This window comes from Eupeodes corollae, chromosome 2, assembly GCF_945859685.1.
Source record: "Eupeodes corollae chromosome 2, idEupCoro1.1, whole genome shotgun sequence".
Classification (NCBI taxonomy): domain Eukaryota; kingdom Metazoa; phylum Arthropoda; class Insecta; order Diptera; family Syrphidae; genus Eupeodes; species Eupeodes corollae.
In genome coordinates this window covers 90,356,281-90,376,732 of record NC_079148.1, presented here as the reverse complement: position 1 = coordinate 90,376,732, position 20,452 = coordinate 90,356,281, and the positions used below count along the sequence as shown (strand labels likewise).

The following is a 20,452-nucleotide window of genomic DNA, read 5'->3' as shown; positions in this document are numbered from 1 at the left end:
TGACTTATATGAAAATAATGAATTTTGATACTTTTGAAGCTTAATTTTGGGGAAAATTTTGTGTATATGGAAAATGTATTTTCAAAACTCCCTTTGCAACCATAAAAAATGCAGTGATTGACTTTGGAGTGAACATTAAGACCAAAATGAACTCTAAAAGCCAAAGATACCAGAAAATTAAGCAGGAAATACCCCAAAAACAGTATCTAAGAGTATAAAAATCAACGTTCCGCTTCAATAATTGTTAGCAGATAAAACAGAACCCCCTAAAAAAATAAAAGAACCGGATATTTGCGCTTGTGTTTCAACAGCCATGCTTAAAGCCTGCTTTTAACCTCTGCCATTTTTAGAGGACATGACTTTTACCCATAGTGAGTATACTCACTTACCAGAGTAAATTTTGAAATATTAATAAAGCATGCAGGACGCAGCCAATAGCTTTCACCTAAATGTGTGCTGCACAAGCACCTTTAAGTACCTGCATACGTACCAACGTGCTGCATTGTCCCGACCCATTTCTTTGCTTTAGTTTGCATTGAATTAAATTTGCTGCTCTCGGTTTCGATCTCGATGCAATGTCCTAGTAGAGTGATGGTGGACTCTGCTTGCTAGGTCCTCCTGTGTGCACTACTGAAAAGTATACTCTCTCACTCCTCGCTATAATTAATGGACACGTTGCACTTTCGCTATGGCATCATTGATTATTAATTCATTGCAGTGAAACAGCTTAATGATTTAATGGAATACCATGAAAGAGCATATCACAATATTAAAAGCAGCAGCATTTTGCCGCATTGGAGTTCCGTTTTACATTTTTTCCTTTTTTTGCATTTTTGTTTCTTGGTTTTACTTATTCGTTTTTGATTTATGATTTATGTTCGAAAAGTGCTTGCAATTTTTCTATTCAATTAATTTTGTGTCTCGAATTGTTGTAAGCAATAAAATTTCAAGAGAATGTGAAAAACCTCACTTCACAACTCACCATTTGATTGCAATCAAACTTCAAGGTGTTACTTTAAAGTGTGTGATAAGGTTAAAGGGGTACATCGATGCCAATGTTATGTGCGCATTCTGGGGGCCTTGTCGGACACTCAATACTGCAGCCCAAGACTGTTTGTATTTATTTAACAGTCAGAGAAACATAATTAATGGTTGCCATTATTTCATGAGATATATTGAAATTTAATTAAAATTTAGGTATCAGTCGGACTCTCAAGCGGTTTCTTTTTTGCATTTAGTAATGAGGAATAGAATTATTTGGAGTTTCAAATAAATTAAAGAACTAGAGTTTTTCAGTATTATTTTTAATTTGTACAAATTTAAAAAAAATAACATTTAATAAATTGATCTTTTTGTTGGGCAAACAATTTTCATAAGTTTAAGATTTCATTTTTTGTATCAAAGTAAATTTGCCATAAACTGATATATGCAGACGGAAATTGAAACGGTACGTATACTTCTAGGTGCATAGTTTTTATTAATACATTAAATTTTAATAACCATTGCCCATAAATTGCCCCTACCGCCTAAATGGTTGGAAATAGACCCCCCTTCCATAATAAAAAATGCCTGTTTTTAATTGATCTATACAAATCCGTCATTAAACTTTGTCGCCTGAGTTATCATGTCACCGTAGCCACTAGGTGCCTCCCCTTAAGAATTTCTCATCACTAAGTGTTGAATTGACTTTAGCAGGGGTGAATTGACTTTAGCAGTGGTAAATTGGTATTAGATTAAAGGGTGCGTGAACATTGACGTTTCGGCTTGAAGGCAAACCAGAATGACAGATTAGTTTCTGGTGTCTTTGGTTAAAGTATCGGGTTTTAATTTAAGCAAATTGTTAAAAGATAGTAAGATGTTAAAATCGTTTAAGGTAAAACATATTTTAAGCTCAGTAATTTGTTTTAAAATTCTTAAACATCTTACTAAATCGTTTAAAGTTTTGCGACAATATCTCAAAATTTAATTTTGAAGTTAGATTCGATTTAAAGTCATACAAATCCATTGGTAATAACAAAACCAAACAAATGCATATGTTTGAAAAATATGCGTGTGTGAAAATATTTAACAAAATATCAAAAAACAAAATTTTGTAAAGCCTGGACTTTGTAATATTAGAATTGCATTTTTTAAATTGTACGAATTTTGAAATTGGATTTTTAAAAAACATTTTACTCCAAGAAAAAAAATATTCATATTAACATTTAATTAACAGTCACTAAGACCAATTTGTTTTAACCGGCTTATCAATGGTTTCTAAAATGCTTAAAAAACAGATTTAAGCTTCCTAATCTACTGAAGATGAACTCTAATATCTCAACAGAATTTCTTTTCATTTTTAACTTCCCATAGGAAGTTATTGTAAAAACTTGTCGAATTGGAAATTTGGAAATTTCCCGAGAGTCGAGATATCGACTTCAAATAAATTTTTGTATACAGATAAAAAGGCAGAGAGATGCATAAAGGGCTCTCAAGAAAATTGCGTTTTTTACCATACCAGAAACAGCTTTTGCGATAGCAAATTCTAGGTGGCACAGCTTACCAACATGCGCAGCCACAAAACTCATATGGCCTTCACTGGACCTAAAGCGCTCTAAAGACTTGTTATCTCAAAGCAGACTTCATATTAGCTCCCTAATAGGTGTCCTTACAGGACACTGTCTTATAGGCAGACACGCAATACGACTTGGCGTAGCCTCAAATGACTTCTGTAGGAGCTGCATGGACGAAGAAGAAGAGGAAACAATCTCTCATCTCTTATGCACCTGCCCTGCTCTTTCAATCAAACGCAAACTTCATCTGGGGGACTACTCTTTTGATAATCCCAGCGAACTAGCTAAAAAGGATATTAAATATCTTCTTCGCTTTATAAAAAGCTCAAAATGGTTCTACTAGTTAGAAGTAATTCTCTAGATTCATGTGGTATCACAATGGGCCTTTCTCTTGGCCTAAGTGTGTGGATTCTAAATCCGCAGCCACGTTAACCTAACCTAACCTAACCATACCAGCTTTAAAAAAAGGTGAACATTTTGGTTAACCCTAAATATCTCACGAACAAAAAATGCTAGAGACTTGAATTATTTTTTGTTAATTTTAGAAAATATATTGTAAGGTGATACCAAACAATTATACTTTTTGAAAAAAATCCAATTAACGGTATTTTTTATAGGTAAATCAAAAAAAAAACTGAAAAAAAATGTTCACCTCGAAAATTGTATGAATACAAAATGATTTTATCTCCAAAACAATTGTGTGCAAAGAAATATAACGTTTTTAAGATCTAGTGAAATTTTGAGGAAAATCAAATTGACAGTTTTTTATATAAAAATAAAAACCTAAGAAAAACAGTACTTTAAGTTGGTAAAAATTGAATGTCGACTCAAATATGTTTTCATCGACTTGAGATTATGGTATGGAACTTATTTTATCTTATATAAGAAAAATTGTTTTCAACATTTTGACAAATTTTGAGCAAAATCGTATTGACGGTGTTTTTTTTACAAAAAAAATTAAATCATAAAATAAACAGTACTTAAATTTGGTAAACATTTCCAAAAATATAAAATATTGTCTCCTAACTTTTTTTATTTCACAGAAATTATTATTTTTGATATTAAGTAGTTTTTTTTTATAAAAATACAATAATAATAATAAAAAAAAATTAAATCTAAAGAAATAGTACAATTGATGATCGGTTCTTGATATCTCTCCAATTTATAAAAATTTAGGGATGGGATGGGAATTTACCAGTGTGGGTCGCATCCCAGCCTCTTTTTCCAACTTATATTTCCTAATTTTAATAATTTAAGTTTTTCCAATGAGCGGACGACTCAACTTTTTTTGGGCCTGTTTTTTTTTTAATTCCTCATTGTACTGTAAATGGAATCTCAAAAAACAAAACACGGCTAAAATGACAATAACACACTATTAATTGCAAGGTAATTCACAGGGTACACACATTTATTTCTAGAGATAGGTTTGACATCTTCAAACTTTTGGCAGTTACATTTCTATCATTTATTTTGTAATTCCATATTGAATGGGTCTTAATTTATGGAGGTTTTATTGTAAGTGTCAATCTTAGGTACTAAACTTAATAAATTGTTAATTACACAATCTATCCAAGTATACGAGTAGCAATATGAATTCGCACAAAGCCATTCAAGTACTTTCTATAATTACATTCAAAAAAAGTTATCCAAATTTTCTACAAAAACTAATCACAGCAGTCAATGTATCAAATACAAGTAAAGGTTAAATTGATGTGGGTCCATAAGAGGTTTTATTTAAAAATACAATACAAAAATTATTCATGTTCATATGATGTAATTGACATGCGTTAAACAAATAATTCAAAAAATTATGTCTATTAATTTGAGTACTTATTCATTACCAAAAAAGAAAAACTAAATGGGAACAACATGAAAGCTCCAAATGTATCTCACCACAAAGCCACTCCTCTTTTCGATGCCATTTTTGTATTTCACCATCATCACTAAATAATCAAAACCTTCAATTTCTGATATCAAATGATTTGATTGCGAACAATTTAATCAATCATTGAAAGTTTTCTAAATGCTCGTACATTTTAGATTCAAGTTTTTGATTTAATGTTACACAATGTTTGGTATCCAATGAGAGCAATTAAATTAAATTAATTTAACTATTTCAACAAATTAATGCTTTTTTAACTTATTTAAATCATTTTTCGAAAAAGTGAATGTTATGTTTTTTGAATAAAATTGAAAATTGTTGGCAAGTTGCATTTTTGTAAAAATGTGGTCCTATTAAGGGAAAGTGGGAACAAATTATCATTTAATAGATATAAATTTAAGATAAAATATTTTGTCATGTTACAAAAATAGACAAAGAATAGGAATTAAATTTTTGAGGAAAACTTCGTCGTTCTAAAAATAGAGTCAACTTTTATTATTTTTTTCATCTGATAACATTTAAAAATAATATCTACATTTTCACCTAAGCATAACAACTTTTTGTTTAGAATTGCAATTTTCACACCCAATTCACAATAAACCACCGAAACGAAAATCTGCTTAACGTTTGTTGCGCCCGCAAAATGTCTTAACCTCTTAATTAAGACCAAAACCAAGTAATTGACTTGAAATTCATGCATGCGTGCTGTCTGCCAATTGCCTAATTGATTGCCGACTGAAGCGGCGTGGCGAAGCATTTCCAATGCTACGCGCCAATCCAACCCTGGCTGTAGACCACTAGACCACTTTATGCTGCAACTTAACAATATTGAGTTCGATTTGTAGTCAAATTAACCCATTTTATGCGAAATATGTTATGTTGTATCCTTTCTCTTGGAGTATGTAAAACATCGGTCGTTATACATGTCGTCGGTATTGCATGTATTACACAAATAACGATCCATTGCGTTGGAAATAGTAGCTTAAGAAGATTTAAGACATTATTTGTAAGCCTGCAGATGGAAAAAACCTCAACATTTGGCATCAGTATCGGCATCAGCATCGATATCGTATTCTCTTTGGAAATTGACAGGATAATTAGGATCAATCAGACAAAACACGACTCACATGTTGTAGTCATTAAGTGTGATGGGATACAAACAATGTAAATTTCGGATATTGCTTTATCAAACATTCGAAACAGTCAGATCAATCAATCAGACAAATATTGTAGGGTGTTAAGAGATATACTACAAAAATAAAATCCAAGACCTGGCCAATTGCAAAAGAAGTGGTTCGCCATAAAAAATTGAATTGGGTGGCACAAAATTCTTCACAAATTACGATGGGATTGGAGTTTTTGAGTTAAATTTATAGGAAACATTGGATGGTATCTTGTTTCGCATTAGGTACTGGCTACATAGATAATTTGGCTTTTATGTCATTTTATGTTTTAAAAATAAATACCCGGGTTTTTTGGCATATTATAAATAGTATAGTAAAGAATTCTCAAGAAAACGCATCGGCAGTAGCAAGATTTTTGTATTTCAAAATTGGTACAACTCAATGAAGATAATATTAAAAAAACACGCAAATAGAAGAAAGATTTGAGAAAATCAAAAGTTAAAATTAACTTACCGAAAAAACTAACTAAAACTAATAAAATGGCCAATTTTTCAGAAGAATTGGTATGAAAACATCTGGAAATTGAGATTCCATAGAAATACTTCATTTAACAATTGCAGCTTTGATATAAAATAAAAACTTCAAGGAGGGGGTTTGTTCGTAGACTACTACACTAACATGTGGTATTGAAGCGAGCTTGGAGCTCGTCTCAATTCTTTGCATACCTGAATCGAGTTGAAATGAGCTTGATTTGTTTCGATTTCGGTCGGGTATCGGAGTCGATTCAAAATTGTCTGTTTACTTCCATGTTTGTGCACAAAAAATATAGTTTTGTTTTCATAAAATTATAAAAAAAATTGCACATAGAGTAGGAAGCGTATTCTTATGGTGCTGAACTGTTCAATTTTTCATTGTTTAACACGAATCAAACACTTGCACTTCATAAGAAACATCAAAACACCATTTGCATTTTAGAAAGTGCTGTCAAACTTAATCGTTTTTAAATCTTCTTGTGTGGTGGAAACACCAAAAAGATTTATTTAATCTAAACTGAGAGAAACCTTTGGTGAAAACATAGCAAAACTTAATTATCTTTTATATTGTTTTCACTTGCAGTAGAATCCCAGTAAGTCCAATTTCATTAACAAAACTAAATAATATCAACAGTAACAGATTGATTTGTTCCCCAATGAAAAACACATGATTCTAAACACACAACTACTCAACGAACACAGCCAACGAGATACAAATGCAATGTCAATCTTACCAACATTTAAGAACGAAATTACATAAGATTCATTCGAGACTCGTATAAATGTCAAAATCCCATCCGTAACTTATTTATATTTATTTAATGAAGTAACTTACAAACTAAATTTGTAAATTACTTATTTAAGGCCGGTATCAATACCATGCGATGCCGTTTTTAATTTACTACGGCTTAATTAAAAAATTATTTACATTTTAAATTATTTACATTTTACATTATTTATCATTGAAAAGATAGCAATTATAGGAACTTAATTAATTAAATTTCATCAAACTTCTGGTGAGCAGATATGGCAGCTTTAATTCGACAGATAGTTTTGACATTTGATGGATCTAAGATTTTTGCCAGAGTCTCGATTACGTCGTCTGTTTTAGTATGTATTTTTCGAGAAACAGGACACTCTACAAAAATATGCCACATTGTAAAAGGTGTTTCACAATTTGAGCATTCCTGTGGAGCTTCACGAGGGTTTGCTTGTAAACAGTGTTTTTATCTGAGGGTAGCGAAAAACGTGTTTTGCTGCAAGGTCAGCGGCATCATTACCTTCTATTCCGCAGTGTCCGGGTATTTAAGCTAGAGTGATATTTGTGTTGTAGTTATTAACGTTGCTTAACCCCTTGAGTATACCAAGATTGTCGGTGAGGATTAAGAAACGTTCAGAATTTATTTGAGCTATTTGAAATCGCCTTGTAAATTGCAGCTAGCTCGGCTTTGTAATATTCTGGATTAGAGCCTGGTAAAGAGTGGAGAACTCTACAACAACATAGGAGCACGAATGATTTTCTTTTTGAGAACCGTGGGTGTAAAAGATTCTGCCCGCTCCTATGTTTGCGATAAGTTCTTCATGCAGCATTTTGTTTATATCGTCGGACGTGTTTGCTTTTTTGTGGTTAGCCAGACTGATGTTTATTCGTAGAGAGTTTAGTTACCATGGTGGAGACACTGTAAACACATCATGTTCTAGACCGATTCGGGGGAATACAGACAAAGTGACCAAGTTAGTTAAAGCACATACTGAGCTACTTTTTTTATTTTTGTTTAAAAAATAGCTCTTTCGACAGTTCCGAACAGTGGGTGCGTTGGACTTACTATGGCTTTGCTTAAAAGATTAGTTGCCCTTTTTTCAGCGAGATATTTAAAGGATACATAACCTCCTTCAACTCTAAGTGCTTCAAAGTTTGACGATCTAAGGGCACCTGTTGCAATTCTAAAGCATTCGTTTATAGCTGCGTAAATTTTTTCAAGATGTTCTTTTTCAAAGTTCACATAAAGAGGGTTAAGCTATGTTGCAGTGTCCCTTTCACTAGAGCCTTAGCAATTCAAAGAGCTGTTTCTACATGTGTTCCTTTTTTTTTTAAAAACAAATCATTTTTAAAGCGTTGTTTCTTGATTTTAAGCCGCTTACCACCTTGTTGACATGTTTATCCCATTTTAAGTTCTTTGTAAAAATAACTGCTTTTATCGGTAGTATTCATACTGCGGATGTTGTTTTTGTTATTCGTGTAAAATCCTACTATACTTTTGATAGATTTTCCAACAAAACGCGGGTAATATAATAATGCTGGAATGCGACCCAAACTGATAACTTTTCATCCCATCAGTCGATTTGTATTCTTTTAAAGTTTTGTAGGTTTTCGGGTTTTGTTAACAAAGTTTTCAGTTGAACTTTTCTAAAAATTAACTAAAATCTACAAACAATATTTTGCATATGATGAAATAGTTTGATTTTACAATTTTTAGTCGAAAACCAATTTTAGTAGAATTGCTCAAAAGTTTTTATTTCGTATATAAACAAATACGTTTTCTAAGAACATTTAGCACAGAATAAAATCATTTTGGAGCAAAGACTTTCATTTATTAAAGATATATCGATTATCAATTTTACAATTTGTTTATTAATTTATAAATATTTTTTGATTTAATATTTTCTGTAGATTTTAATTTTAATAAAAACACTGGCTGTTGGATTTGTATGCAAATTTTACTGAATGTCCAAAACTATTTTTCTATAAAATAAAATTAGTTTGAAGCCAATGTCTAAAATTTTTGAAAAGACACTTGATTCGAAAATAAATTTGTACCAATTTTTAGTAATGTATTTATTTTTATAGGTTTTTATTTTTTGAAAAAAAAAAACTGTCCGCTTGATTCTTTTTAAAATTTTACCAAATATCTAAAAACACTGTCCTTACATACTACTAATGTTTTGTTCGTAAAATATTCCAAGTGACAGTTGTATGTTTTTCAGCTTGTTTATGTTAAAAAAAAAATTATTTTATTTCAAAATTATATTGGTCGCATTATGTTATATACAATTTAATTCAAGTCGCTAGCTTTAGTGAGATTTTTATATTATTCAAAGTTTTCTGCTTTTTTAAATTGATATGGTAAAAAAACACCCATTCAGTTTTATTAGAATCCATATGCATCTTTCTGGATTATTATCTGTAAAACAAAATTTTTTGAAGTCGAATCCCAAACGGTTCCTGAGATATGAATGACAAAAATCTTCTTGAACGTACGGATGTAGGGACCTTGAAGTGTCGAGAAATGTCAAAATTTTCAAATCGACAAAACAGACCGATTACAATAACTTCATATGGGAAGTAAATAACACGGAGATTCAAACATCGATATTCTTTAACTTCTTTGATTTGGAAAGTATGATTCTTTTAACGTAACAGTATACAAAAGGTCATAAAGGTTAAAAAAATGCATGTTTTTAGTCTGTCAAATTAACACTATTTAATTCTAGCCTGTACCCCCTTTTTGTCTTCTTGAAGAAATGCTTGCAAGAAATTCGAATTCAATATAAATTTTTAGTTGAAAGTTTGAATTTCCATTTTATTTATCATAAAAGAAAGATCAAGCTCTGCAATATGTAGTGATGAAATAGAAATCCAGTAAACTTCTAACAAATGTCTCAGTTATCTTAGGCTTATTTTCATATTTATTGTTCACTGTCTTATTGATATTACTATTATCTTGAATAGATGATAGTTCTTTTAAACAGTTTGAATCACAACTTGCTACAATTCGAATTTATGTACCAGACTTTTATTGTAGAAAGAGAAGTTTTAGAAATCAAAAGAGTGCTTTTGTCGTTTCTTCGCTTATTATGTATGTCCTTTAATTATTTTAATCAGGGTACTCGTTTTCATTTTCGATGATAAGGTAATAATAAGCATAACTTTCACATTTGGGGTTCATTTAATCCAAAAAAGATATTTAAACAATATATTATTTTTTTTTAAATAAAAATTAAACCTCTGTCCAAAAATTCCTGTATAAACATCTAAGAGAATATCAGTGTAGTAGGTAAAGTGCTGCCTACCAAAAGTGGTGTAGTTCTAACCTATTCAATGACAACTATGAACTTATTTTTTAATGTTCTTTAAAAATTATTTCTCTTCCTGGAGTATTATTAGATAAGACATCAATCAAAAAAATCAAATAAATCATGATTCCATAGTTGATAGTTTGAAGAAAATAATAGTAATTAAATTAATAACAATAATAACAGCAAAATTAAAATGCAGAATACATTTTATTCTATAGAAGAATCGTATGTTAACAATTTAGGTAATTGAATTTGAAAGGACTGTTCGAACGATCTTTATAAACTATTGCATCTCCCTCCACCTTTATAACCAAAATCAAGCATATGCCAATAAATAAACATCAATGTCAGGTGCTTTATTATGTTTCACCGAAGAACACCTCTTACCCGAATCAAAATGACCTTCAGTTATTTATCTTTAAAGATTTTAGGTAAGTATTATGTAGCCTGGGGGAAATTAATCGGATGGCTTTTTGTAATTATAGACATTTTCAATAGCATTTAATTTCTCCATCGCCATCATTAATTTTCTTGGCCTGTTTTGCTGTTGCCATAGATTTCAAGTCATGCGTGAAAAATTTTGCCAATATTTACAATGTACATAATATATTACATTATATTTTCAATCAACACTCATTACAAATTTTCAAATTTTCAAGCTTCATATGTAAAGTGTCGATTGAGGATTGATTCATCTGATTGCATTTGCATTCCATCAGCATAAATCAAAGATAAATCAGTAATTTATGGTACCGCCAGCAACGCTTTGACGCACCTTATAACACTACTGCTGGTTTCCTATCCCCATTAAGCCAACACCGATTTTTCCTCTCATAAATTCAATTCACGGTTCGGTAATGAAAAACTTAAAGAATTTAACATAAATGTTTCTATACGTCACTTCGTCGATTGTGCCAAACTTTCATTTTCATTGAGGAATCTCGGAGATTTTCGTGCTGAGAGTAGAGCTGACGATCTCATGTTGATTATGCCGATCTGTCGGATACGATTTGTTTTTGTTTCTATTTTTAAATTCTATTTCCACAGGTTTTCATCTGCAGTTGAAGCTGAAGCTGTAAACCAAGCTGAAGCATACACAAAACGGGCTTTACATGAGTCTATACGTCAAGCTTTATACGTCCCCTCTATATAGCGAAAATTATATTATGAATTTCTTTTGTATCTTAAAACCTCGAACACCTGACCTGACAGCTTAGGTCTCCCTTCCAAATCTATCTATGGCGGTGGTGCGGCGACTATCTACTTCTACCTCCACCGAAGACGAAGACCGAAGCTCTAACGTACGTACGTGCAGATTTTCGTTGGCCGGAGAGCGTCGCGAAATTTTAGTTAATCGTTGAAGCTGCTACAGCTCGGTTGCGTGTATTTCAAAGGTCTTAATTTAAGTTGTTTCATATCGTTCATCTATAAACTCGACTCGTACGACTATATTAAACTCACATTGGTTAGGTTTTTGTTTTGTTGCTTTGTTATTGTTGTTACTGGAAAATGCATTTGGCGTGGGATTCCGTGATGGTTAGCCTGGTGTTGCTTTTGGTGGGCTTAGCTCCAACTATTGATTGCTGGAAGCCAATTGTCGGCCATGCAACCACATATAGTCTACACCAATCGCATCCAGGATTCGGTTCGCAATCACACTCGATAAACACCCTCGGGGGTAGTGATATTCCCTTAGAGTTTACAGGCCCTGAGGCTAAATTAGCACCCATTGTTCCATCGGAACCGAGTGGGCTTGAGGATGTATTCGGTTATAATTATCCTGAACCGAAGCATGTGACAAGTGACGTTTTCGGTGAGGTGCGTGTGTTCATTATAAAAAAAAGAGAGACCAGCCAACAGACGACCGACCGACCGACCCACAGACCAACCGACCAACCGACGACGATAGGGTGGTCTCTTTGATTGTGAAAATTATATTGTTGATTCGATGGTTTTTGGTTTTGAATTATTTCTTGTTTGTTCGTTTGTTTTTGTTTTTGGGGTTTAGGATCCGTGTAGTGTGAAAAAGTATGCATTTGACCACGAGGGAACGGTGTCGTTCCGTAACAAAATTCCAGAACTTGACCAGTTTACAATTTGCTATTGGATGCGATTTACAAATCACAGTGGCGATCACACTTTATTGACTTATTCAGGTGAGTTTTATGTAAAAGGAAGTTTGAAGGTTATTTAAAATTGTTTTCGTGAGGAAAAAAATATTTCATTTTTTTTCTAAAACCTTTTAAGTAGAAATAATTAATAGAAAAATAAATATACATTTTTATAAAAAAAATATAGCAATTGATGTAAGATGTGATCTTATTGTTTTCCGATATCTGAAAGTACGAGGTGTATGATTTTTATTGATTTTGAGAATGGATTAAAAATTCCAAAAAATATGAAACAAGTATATATTGAGTCAAACGAAAACTTTGGGAAATTTGTCATTCCCATATTACTCAAGGTTTTCAATTAGGTCCTTAATTATTAATTTTATTCAAATTAAGCTTTTTTAAGATTACATTTTGAGTCAGAATCAAAACATATCGAACAAAACTTTTTTTTTTAATGCAATTCCGACAAAATTAAACTTTTGTTTATAATTTTATTATAAATTATATTTGTTTGTTCCTTGATTCAGGGTTATTGTTATTTGTTAAGCCTATATACACATTATATGGTCAATTAAATTGTTAAAATCTTCTAGTTTATTTTTATATAAATCTTCGAATTAACTAAATGTTTTATAACTCTAAAACAGAACATATTTACAAATAAATATATTATGTTCTGAATAAATGTCAAAGTGCAGTAATTTATTTATTTTGTAATTGTTGATTAATTCATACATTGCTCAAAAATGTTAATAAAAAAGAGGCATTTCAACCCACACTGATAACTTCCCATCCCGTCTGTCGATTTGTTTTGCTTAAAAGTTTGTAGGTTTTCGTGTTGAATTAAAAAAGTTGTGAGTTGAATTATTCTTGAAAATTTGAAAATTACCAATAATATTTTTCAAATAATGAAAAAGTTTAGTTTTTTTCTAGTTTTGTTAAATACATTTTTATTCAAAACAAATTTTTACCAATTTTAATAGCATTTTTTATTTTTTTATAAATTGGATAAATGAACTTAATCAAGAACCGAACATCAATTTTTACCAAATTTGCATACTATTTTTTGTAGTTTTTATTTTTTCTGAAAAAGCGGACTGTTGGGTTTAAAAAAAACTACTGAAATCGAAACAATATTTTCTGTGAAATAAAAAAAATGTTTGAAGACAATATTTTTAATTTTTGAAAAGCTATTTGAGTCGAAAAGAAATTTTTTCCAAGTTTTTATATTAGGTTTTTATTTTTTGTAAATAAAATGTCAATTAGATTTTTCTCACAATTTTACTGAATGTTGACAACAATTATTTTTTATAAGATAAAAGTAGTTTAAAGCAAATATCTCATAGTTTTGAAAAGATATTTGAGTCGAAAATCAATCAACAACTTGTATTAAGTTTTTTGTTAAGGTTCTTATTTTTTGTAAAAAAAAGTCAATTCGATTGAAATTTTTCGAATATTGAAAACAATATTCCTTATATGTTAAAATTAGTTGAAAGTTATTATCTCAAATTTTTTTAAAAGATATTTGTATTTAAAACCAATTTTTACCAACTTTTGTTAAATTTTCTCCTAAGTTTTTATTTTTTGTAAAAAAACTGTCAGTTCGATTTTTCTCAAATCTTTACAGAATTTTTGTGTAACATAAAATAAGCTTGAAGCCATAATCTCGAGTTTTTGAAAAGATATTTGAGTCGAAATTCAATTTTTACCAACTTTGAGTAATGTTTTTCTTTTAAGGTTTTTATTTTTTGGAGATAAAATCATTTTTGATTTGAAAAATTTTTGAGGTGACAAATATTTTTTTCAGTTTTTTCGATTTATAAAGAAAAACCGTTAATTGTTTTTTTTTTCCAAATATATATTGGTATAACATTATATGTAATATATAATATTAAATTTAATTGAAGTCTCTAGCATCATTGGTTCGTGAGATATTTAGAGTTAAGCAAAATGTTCACCTTTTTTTGACAAATCGGACACATTACAATAACGTCCTATGGGATGTTAAAAAACGCTTATTGTTTCAAAAGAGTTAGCTGTAGAATTCTTAATTCATGTTATGGTTATAATACAACTGTTTTCTATGATAAAGGCCTCGTAAATCCCGGTGATTTTTTATAATTTATCAAATATTACAGAATATTTTATAGGTTGGTAAGAATAAAAAGCAGTTAAAATCGCTGTGTAAACTCAAAAATACCCATTTTTAACATTCTTGAAGAAATAACCTTTAGACTATGAATTCATGATACGATCAAACATTTTTTGTACTGACTTGCGGTTTTCTGTTTAGTTAATGGTATGGTAGTTGATAGCTTACAACTTGTGAGGATACTCAAATACAAAATTTAAAGCAAAATATTGAAGTAAGGGATTGTGAATTCATAATTTACATTACCTTTATAAGCTTTGTTTTTGATGTGTTTTATGTATAATAAGAGGTTTTATCTCAACTTGACGTGATAGTTTGATTTTGAAGTCAAATTCGAAGTGTACTACTTATGGCACAATTGTAAGTGCGTTGTGTAAACTGCTAGCATGTAAAGTGCTTTCTTAAGTTAGTCGTTTGGATTCGGCATTTAAATTGTAGGTCCCCTCCATCTACGACTCACACACAGGAATGGTTGAGAGTTGCCAAGTACCCAATTTATTTATTTTATTTCCATACATACGAGCTTTCTTTTTATCTTAAACAATGGGAGTTTTGGCTTTTTTAAACTTTGTATGAATATTTTATCAAGAATATTAAAGTTCATATTTTTAACTGTGTGTGAATATATTTTGCAATATGTTGACCATTTTTCTTTATAGTTAATTTTTGATAAGTATTGTGTTGATTTCTAATATTTTAATTTTTTTTAATTGTATGTAAGTTTATTTCTTTATATTTGTTTTAGTTTTTGTTTTTTTTTTTAATAAATATATGTAAATTAAGTATACAAAAAATATTATTGAAGGCATACTTTTCTGACTTTGTCAGTTGCAAAAAAACATCAAGAATTCAATTTCCTGGAGAAATTCATTTTCAATTGTTAAAATTGACAAGCTGTTTAGTCTATCTTGTAGCATTGTGCTTCGAAGATCATTTTTTTTGAAAACTGAAGTAAAATATTGCAATCGGCAAAAAAAAAAACAAATAATTTATTCATTTCTTGAAACAGTTGGATCGTATTTTTAATTGCAAAGTAAAAGATATTTTAAACTTTTCTTTCCCAATAAGCTGGACGGTGTTGGTGTTGTTAGATTAAGTCTTTATAATTAGCATCTGAAATCTGAATTTTGGCACACGCTTCAAATTTATCAAGATCCTCGCTTAGATCATTTATAAATGAGAAAGAACATAGTCTTTATTCCTTCCATTGAACAGAGAGGAAGAAAGAGGAAAGGAAACAAAATTGTTCTATGCGACTCATCATGGGACAAATTTGTGTTTGTTTATGGAGTGAGTTGAAAAGCTAACATGTGTGCAGAACTTTAGAGCAGAACGAAAGCAGAGTTGTTAAAATAATGTTGACCAGCGTGTAAAGATTCATGATTAAAGATTTATGTTGCCAGAAGTTTAAGATGTTGAGGAGGAGAATTTCAACGAAACGGAGAGTAAAATAAAACTTGTTTTTCTGTTACTGTCCACTAACCTTATTTTGTTGTCTATATAATTCTTATATAGATTCATTCATTTTGACTTGGTGGAAAAATGATTGCAGGGCCCTGCGCCCTGGCCAACCGGGCCCATGCCTAAAGTCGCCACTGATCGTTTATGAATCTACTAGATTTCGTTCCAAGTTAAAACTAAAACAATGTTTAAAACAGAAGGTCGCACAATTTCTTTTTAATGAACTTTAATATGGTTGAAATGAACTATCAAAACTCCAACGCGCTCAAATATATTTTATTTTGTATATACATATGTATTTGAAAAGTGGGTTGATTCCACGCCCCTTAATCAAAAAACAAAAATTTTGCTTTTCTTTGCAACATTAGGCTTAACTTTGTGCTAAATTTTTAGAATTTACGATGCCAGAAAGTACATACTTAACAATATTTGATGACGGATCGGTTTACGGTTTTCGTGACATTCGCTGTGCTATATCTCAGAAACTAATAACACTATAAAGTTGAAATTTAGTAAAATGGAATTCCTTGACTAGGTCTGAAATATAGACATTTTAAAGCTTCCAACTTTGTCAGAGTGAAGGGTCAAAATTGGCTTTGTTTGCGTCAACTATGCCTTTTGATTACTCTGTAAGACATTTTTTTAAATCACATTAAATTAAAAATGCTTATAATAGTTCTGAAAAAAAATCTAGCTTTAATGTCAGAATGGTTTTAAATTCAAATTTCTCTCATTTATTTACCTTTTCAAACCCACCTGAACTTACAAGCAACTTCTATTGGAATCATTCAGTAAAAACTAATTCAAATTTAGCTCGTGAAAAAGAGGTGACGTTTGTTTCTCTACAGCTTTTCAAAACGACTCAACTTAAACTATACACCTGCAATAAAACAGGATATCCCGGTGATGATGATGATTCAAAGCACCTTACAGATTTAAAAAAGGTAAGAATAAAGAAAACATTATGAACAATAAAAGTTTACATACACGGATCACGGTTGACGAATGTCTGTTTGTTATTTTGTTTGACTTTATTCTTAAATTGTTAAGTCGTTCAGAGAGTTGCAAATATTTTTTTTCTTTTCTCCTCTGGCATAATAGATGTGTAATCATTGTTACACCCTATTAAATGCTTGATGATTATGGCTAAAACCCACATAATATTACATAAAAAAGTGGTTATGGTAATTCACGTGCAAACATATATAAACCATACATTATTATGGCAGATTAAACGAGGGACTATATTGTCATATTCGTATTTGAGAGGTTGGTCGTTTTGGTATTCAAGTAGTATTTGTGGAATGGATATGAATCTGAAATTGTAGCTTTCTGATGAATTGCATAAATGTTTGTCATCTCTTCAATCTTAATTCTTCGAGGAAATTAATTGTTAAATAAAATATTAATTTTTTGTTTTAATTTAGTATTTTCCCAAAGATTTAAAGATGGCACCCAAATTGTATGTACTCGTGTGTACATAAATCTTCGAGAAGCCTTGAACTTTTTTCATATGTTGTTGGGTGAAATATGTACAAACGGAATCATATATGGGATGCGGTTATGAATATGCTAATGGGATGAAATGATTAATATTCATTTTCTCTTTGCGTTTCGCTAAGTTATATTTTGGCCTTTTTATGTTTTATTTACAATAATATAAAATATTGTTGAGATAAGGATATTTTTGGGGGAGGTAATCTGTTTTCAATGGTCTTTGTGTTGAATTTTATATATATACAACGATAACGAATAATTTGATAATGTGAAAGCAGAAAGATATATTGTTTGAAATACTTACATAACACAACTAAGGTTAAGACTTGAGAGTCTTCACCATTTGAACAAAAAATGCAACGCGTTTAAACTTTAAAATTAATCCTTCTATCATTTATCAATATCATAACTTTAACCTTTATTTCTAATGTTTCCAATCAAAAAGACAAAAACCCCTGAAGAAAATAGGAGGTAAAAAACAAACAGCTATGAGTATATTCAGACGTCAAAGATTTTCTCAAGTTCTTCTACAAACTAGGTATAAATAAAGGAACCAATACAACATTTAAACTTAGCAAAAAAAGATGTCTTTGGTTATTAAAAATCAAAAACCAACCTCAAGGTATTGATTCTGGAACAGACTCTGTTTTTCACAAAGAATAGACCAGAAGTCCCATATCAAAAACAAACCGATAGAAATTCAGAGAAAATGTTAAAGAAATCTTCTAAAGAAAATAACTATAACTTTTTTTCTGTTTTGAGGCAATAATCCTCAGACTTTGTAAACTCGTATTTTTCAACCCTCTTGAAACAAACATCTCTTTCACTTAACCTATGCCGCTCACCTTCTATAGCTATAATCTCTTTCTCAACTTAAACTAAGCTTTTCATATCAGTTTAATTTACTGCATAAAATGCAAACCATCAGACAAGTAGATATATGTATATACGTAAGTCTTATAGAAGTATCCTTTATTTTCATCCCCATTTTTCAACACTCCTAAGATACATAAACAGACGAAAAAGAAAAGAAAAAAGAATCCGGTGTCATTATGGAATGTGCCTTGAAGACATTTATTAGTTTTTCTTATATCTATCTCAAAAGATTCTTTTCTGAAAGGTGGTTTGCTTACTAGCTACGGAGGAGAAAATTGAATTTTCCATATTGAGTCACTTTGAAGGTGCACAGTAGGACGGGCAATGGAAATATTTTGACCCATTGTTGTAATATCTTAATTCTGGATAGCCAAAATAAAAAGTTTTAAAATTTAAAACAACTGTGTTTCTGTGAAAAAGTGGCTTAGAAATTAATAAGTTTTAGTTTTTGACTCAAGTTTTTTCCCGGATGTTCAAAAATAAAAATAATGGGGCCTATTTATAGAGAATTACTAAAGTCGTGATTTCTTAATCTATAGTTTAAGGCTTGTTGATTAAATAAACACAGCTCATAGTCAATTTTCCTGATGTTTAGTAAAACCCCAGTTTAAAGTTGTATTCTTCTACAATTATACTTCAAATGACAGGTCAATGCAAAAAAAAAATACTGTTATATTTTCGAACTTGTTTCTTTATCCAAACGATATCATTCATAAAAATTCTTGTCGCTTAATTCAAATGAATTGAACCGTATTTGGTATATTTTTCTTTTTCTTGTTGGCATATTTTGCAGATCACCAAATAACTTAAATTCCTCTTAGGAATCCATATATTCTTCAATTGCGGTATGAACCGACATTTTCATTTCATATATTTTAATTTTTCAGCTTTTCAATTCACAAACAAAAATGAAATATGACATTTGGCTGTGATAATAACAATTTAAACACACCAATTGCTATGTTTATAGTTAAACCACAGGTCTAGCTCAGGTCTAAGATCTGGAATTGCTTTGTAACAACTTAGCAAGAGTTAGCAAAAATCTATGAATATACCCCAATATATTTATTTAGTTTAGTTGGCCACGTGGTATGAGGCATCTTTTGTTTTATATGTTGTTGTTTGTTAATGTTTTTCTAGCACCAAGCCTAAAAAAGTCTACAATTCTAGCTTAACTTTATAGCATCAAAGTGATCTTTTTTAACCGCTTTCCATAAAATGTTGATGTTTTCTATTTAAAAAGATGTTGGTTGTTATTCTGTTTTCTTTTTACTCTCTTTTATCAATCTTACTTGACATTGTATATTCTGTTTTATTTAAAATTGATTGACATATTTGTATAGATTTGTTCCACTGTTTCTCAGCCTTGAGATGGACAACGTTCGGAAGTTTCTTTCATTACTTTTTCTTCTTTTTTTTTGTTGGTTTGTTTGTTCACTTGTGTGTTCCTTTGTCACCTGAATTATTTATTGAGGTTTATACTTCTAAATTGTCCTAGAAGCAGATGGTCTATATGATTTTGTATGATGGTTATATTCATTTATGTTATGAAAATAGAAAGACGACCCAGGAAATGAAATCAATTTCAATTTTTTCATCAGATATTTGAGGAAAATAAAATAAAAAAAAATATATGCACGTATATCATTTTTGATAATTTAGTTAAAATAAGAGATTGATTATATCCTAAGTCTATTACAGACTTATGATGATTTGCGCTGGTCACATTAAAAAAAATATTTAAAAAAAGAAACACTCTGCTTTTATTGATTAAAGACGGAATGCATTAATAATAAAACTAATTAAAACAAAGTAATTGTTATAATTTCGGGTTAAAATGAATTAATTAAATTAATGTGCGTTCAAGTTTTTAGGCACTATTTCTACTATAAAATCTATAAGCCACTTGATACTTGATAGTCAAATATTCTCTTAACTAATATTCTATGAAGTTAAAAAAATGCAATTTCTAAACGTCTCAAGCATATTCCAAAATTAAAAATCATTGGTTTGTCCACTTTACAAAATTTGGTATCACTTAAAATATGATACTTTCATATTGATGGATGGATAATGATTCAATTTTTTACTTGAGATTTTTCATTCCACTTTATATCTACATCCACACTAATATTATAAAGAGGGAAGATTTGTATTTTTGTATGTAACGAATAAGCTCAAAAA

The 20,452-nt window shown here is 30.2% G+C and overlaps 2 protein-coding genes across 15 annotated transcripts in view; one reads left to right on the top strand and one right to left on the bottom strand.

Annotated features, from left to right (window-relative positions):
- LOC129948589 (coiled-coil domain-containing protein CG32809) overlaps positions 1-20,452 on the bottom strand; it is a 413,266-nt gene that overhangs the window by 76,551 nt on the left and 316,263 nt on the right. The window lies entirely within an intron of this gene.
- Positions 11,312-20,452, top strand: part of LOC129948591 (uncharacterized) — a 44,258-nt gene continuing 35,117 nt past the window's right edge. The window contains exons 1-2 of the mRNA XM_056059719.1: positions 11,312-11,986; positions 12,177-12,324. Of these exons, the coding sequence (XP_055915694.1) occupies positions 11,678-11,986; positions 12,177-12,324 (457 nt within the window). The 5' untranslated portion in view covers positions 11,312-11,677. The remainder of the gene's footprint in view (positions 11,987-12,176; positions 12,325-20,452) is intronic.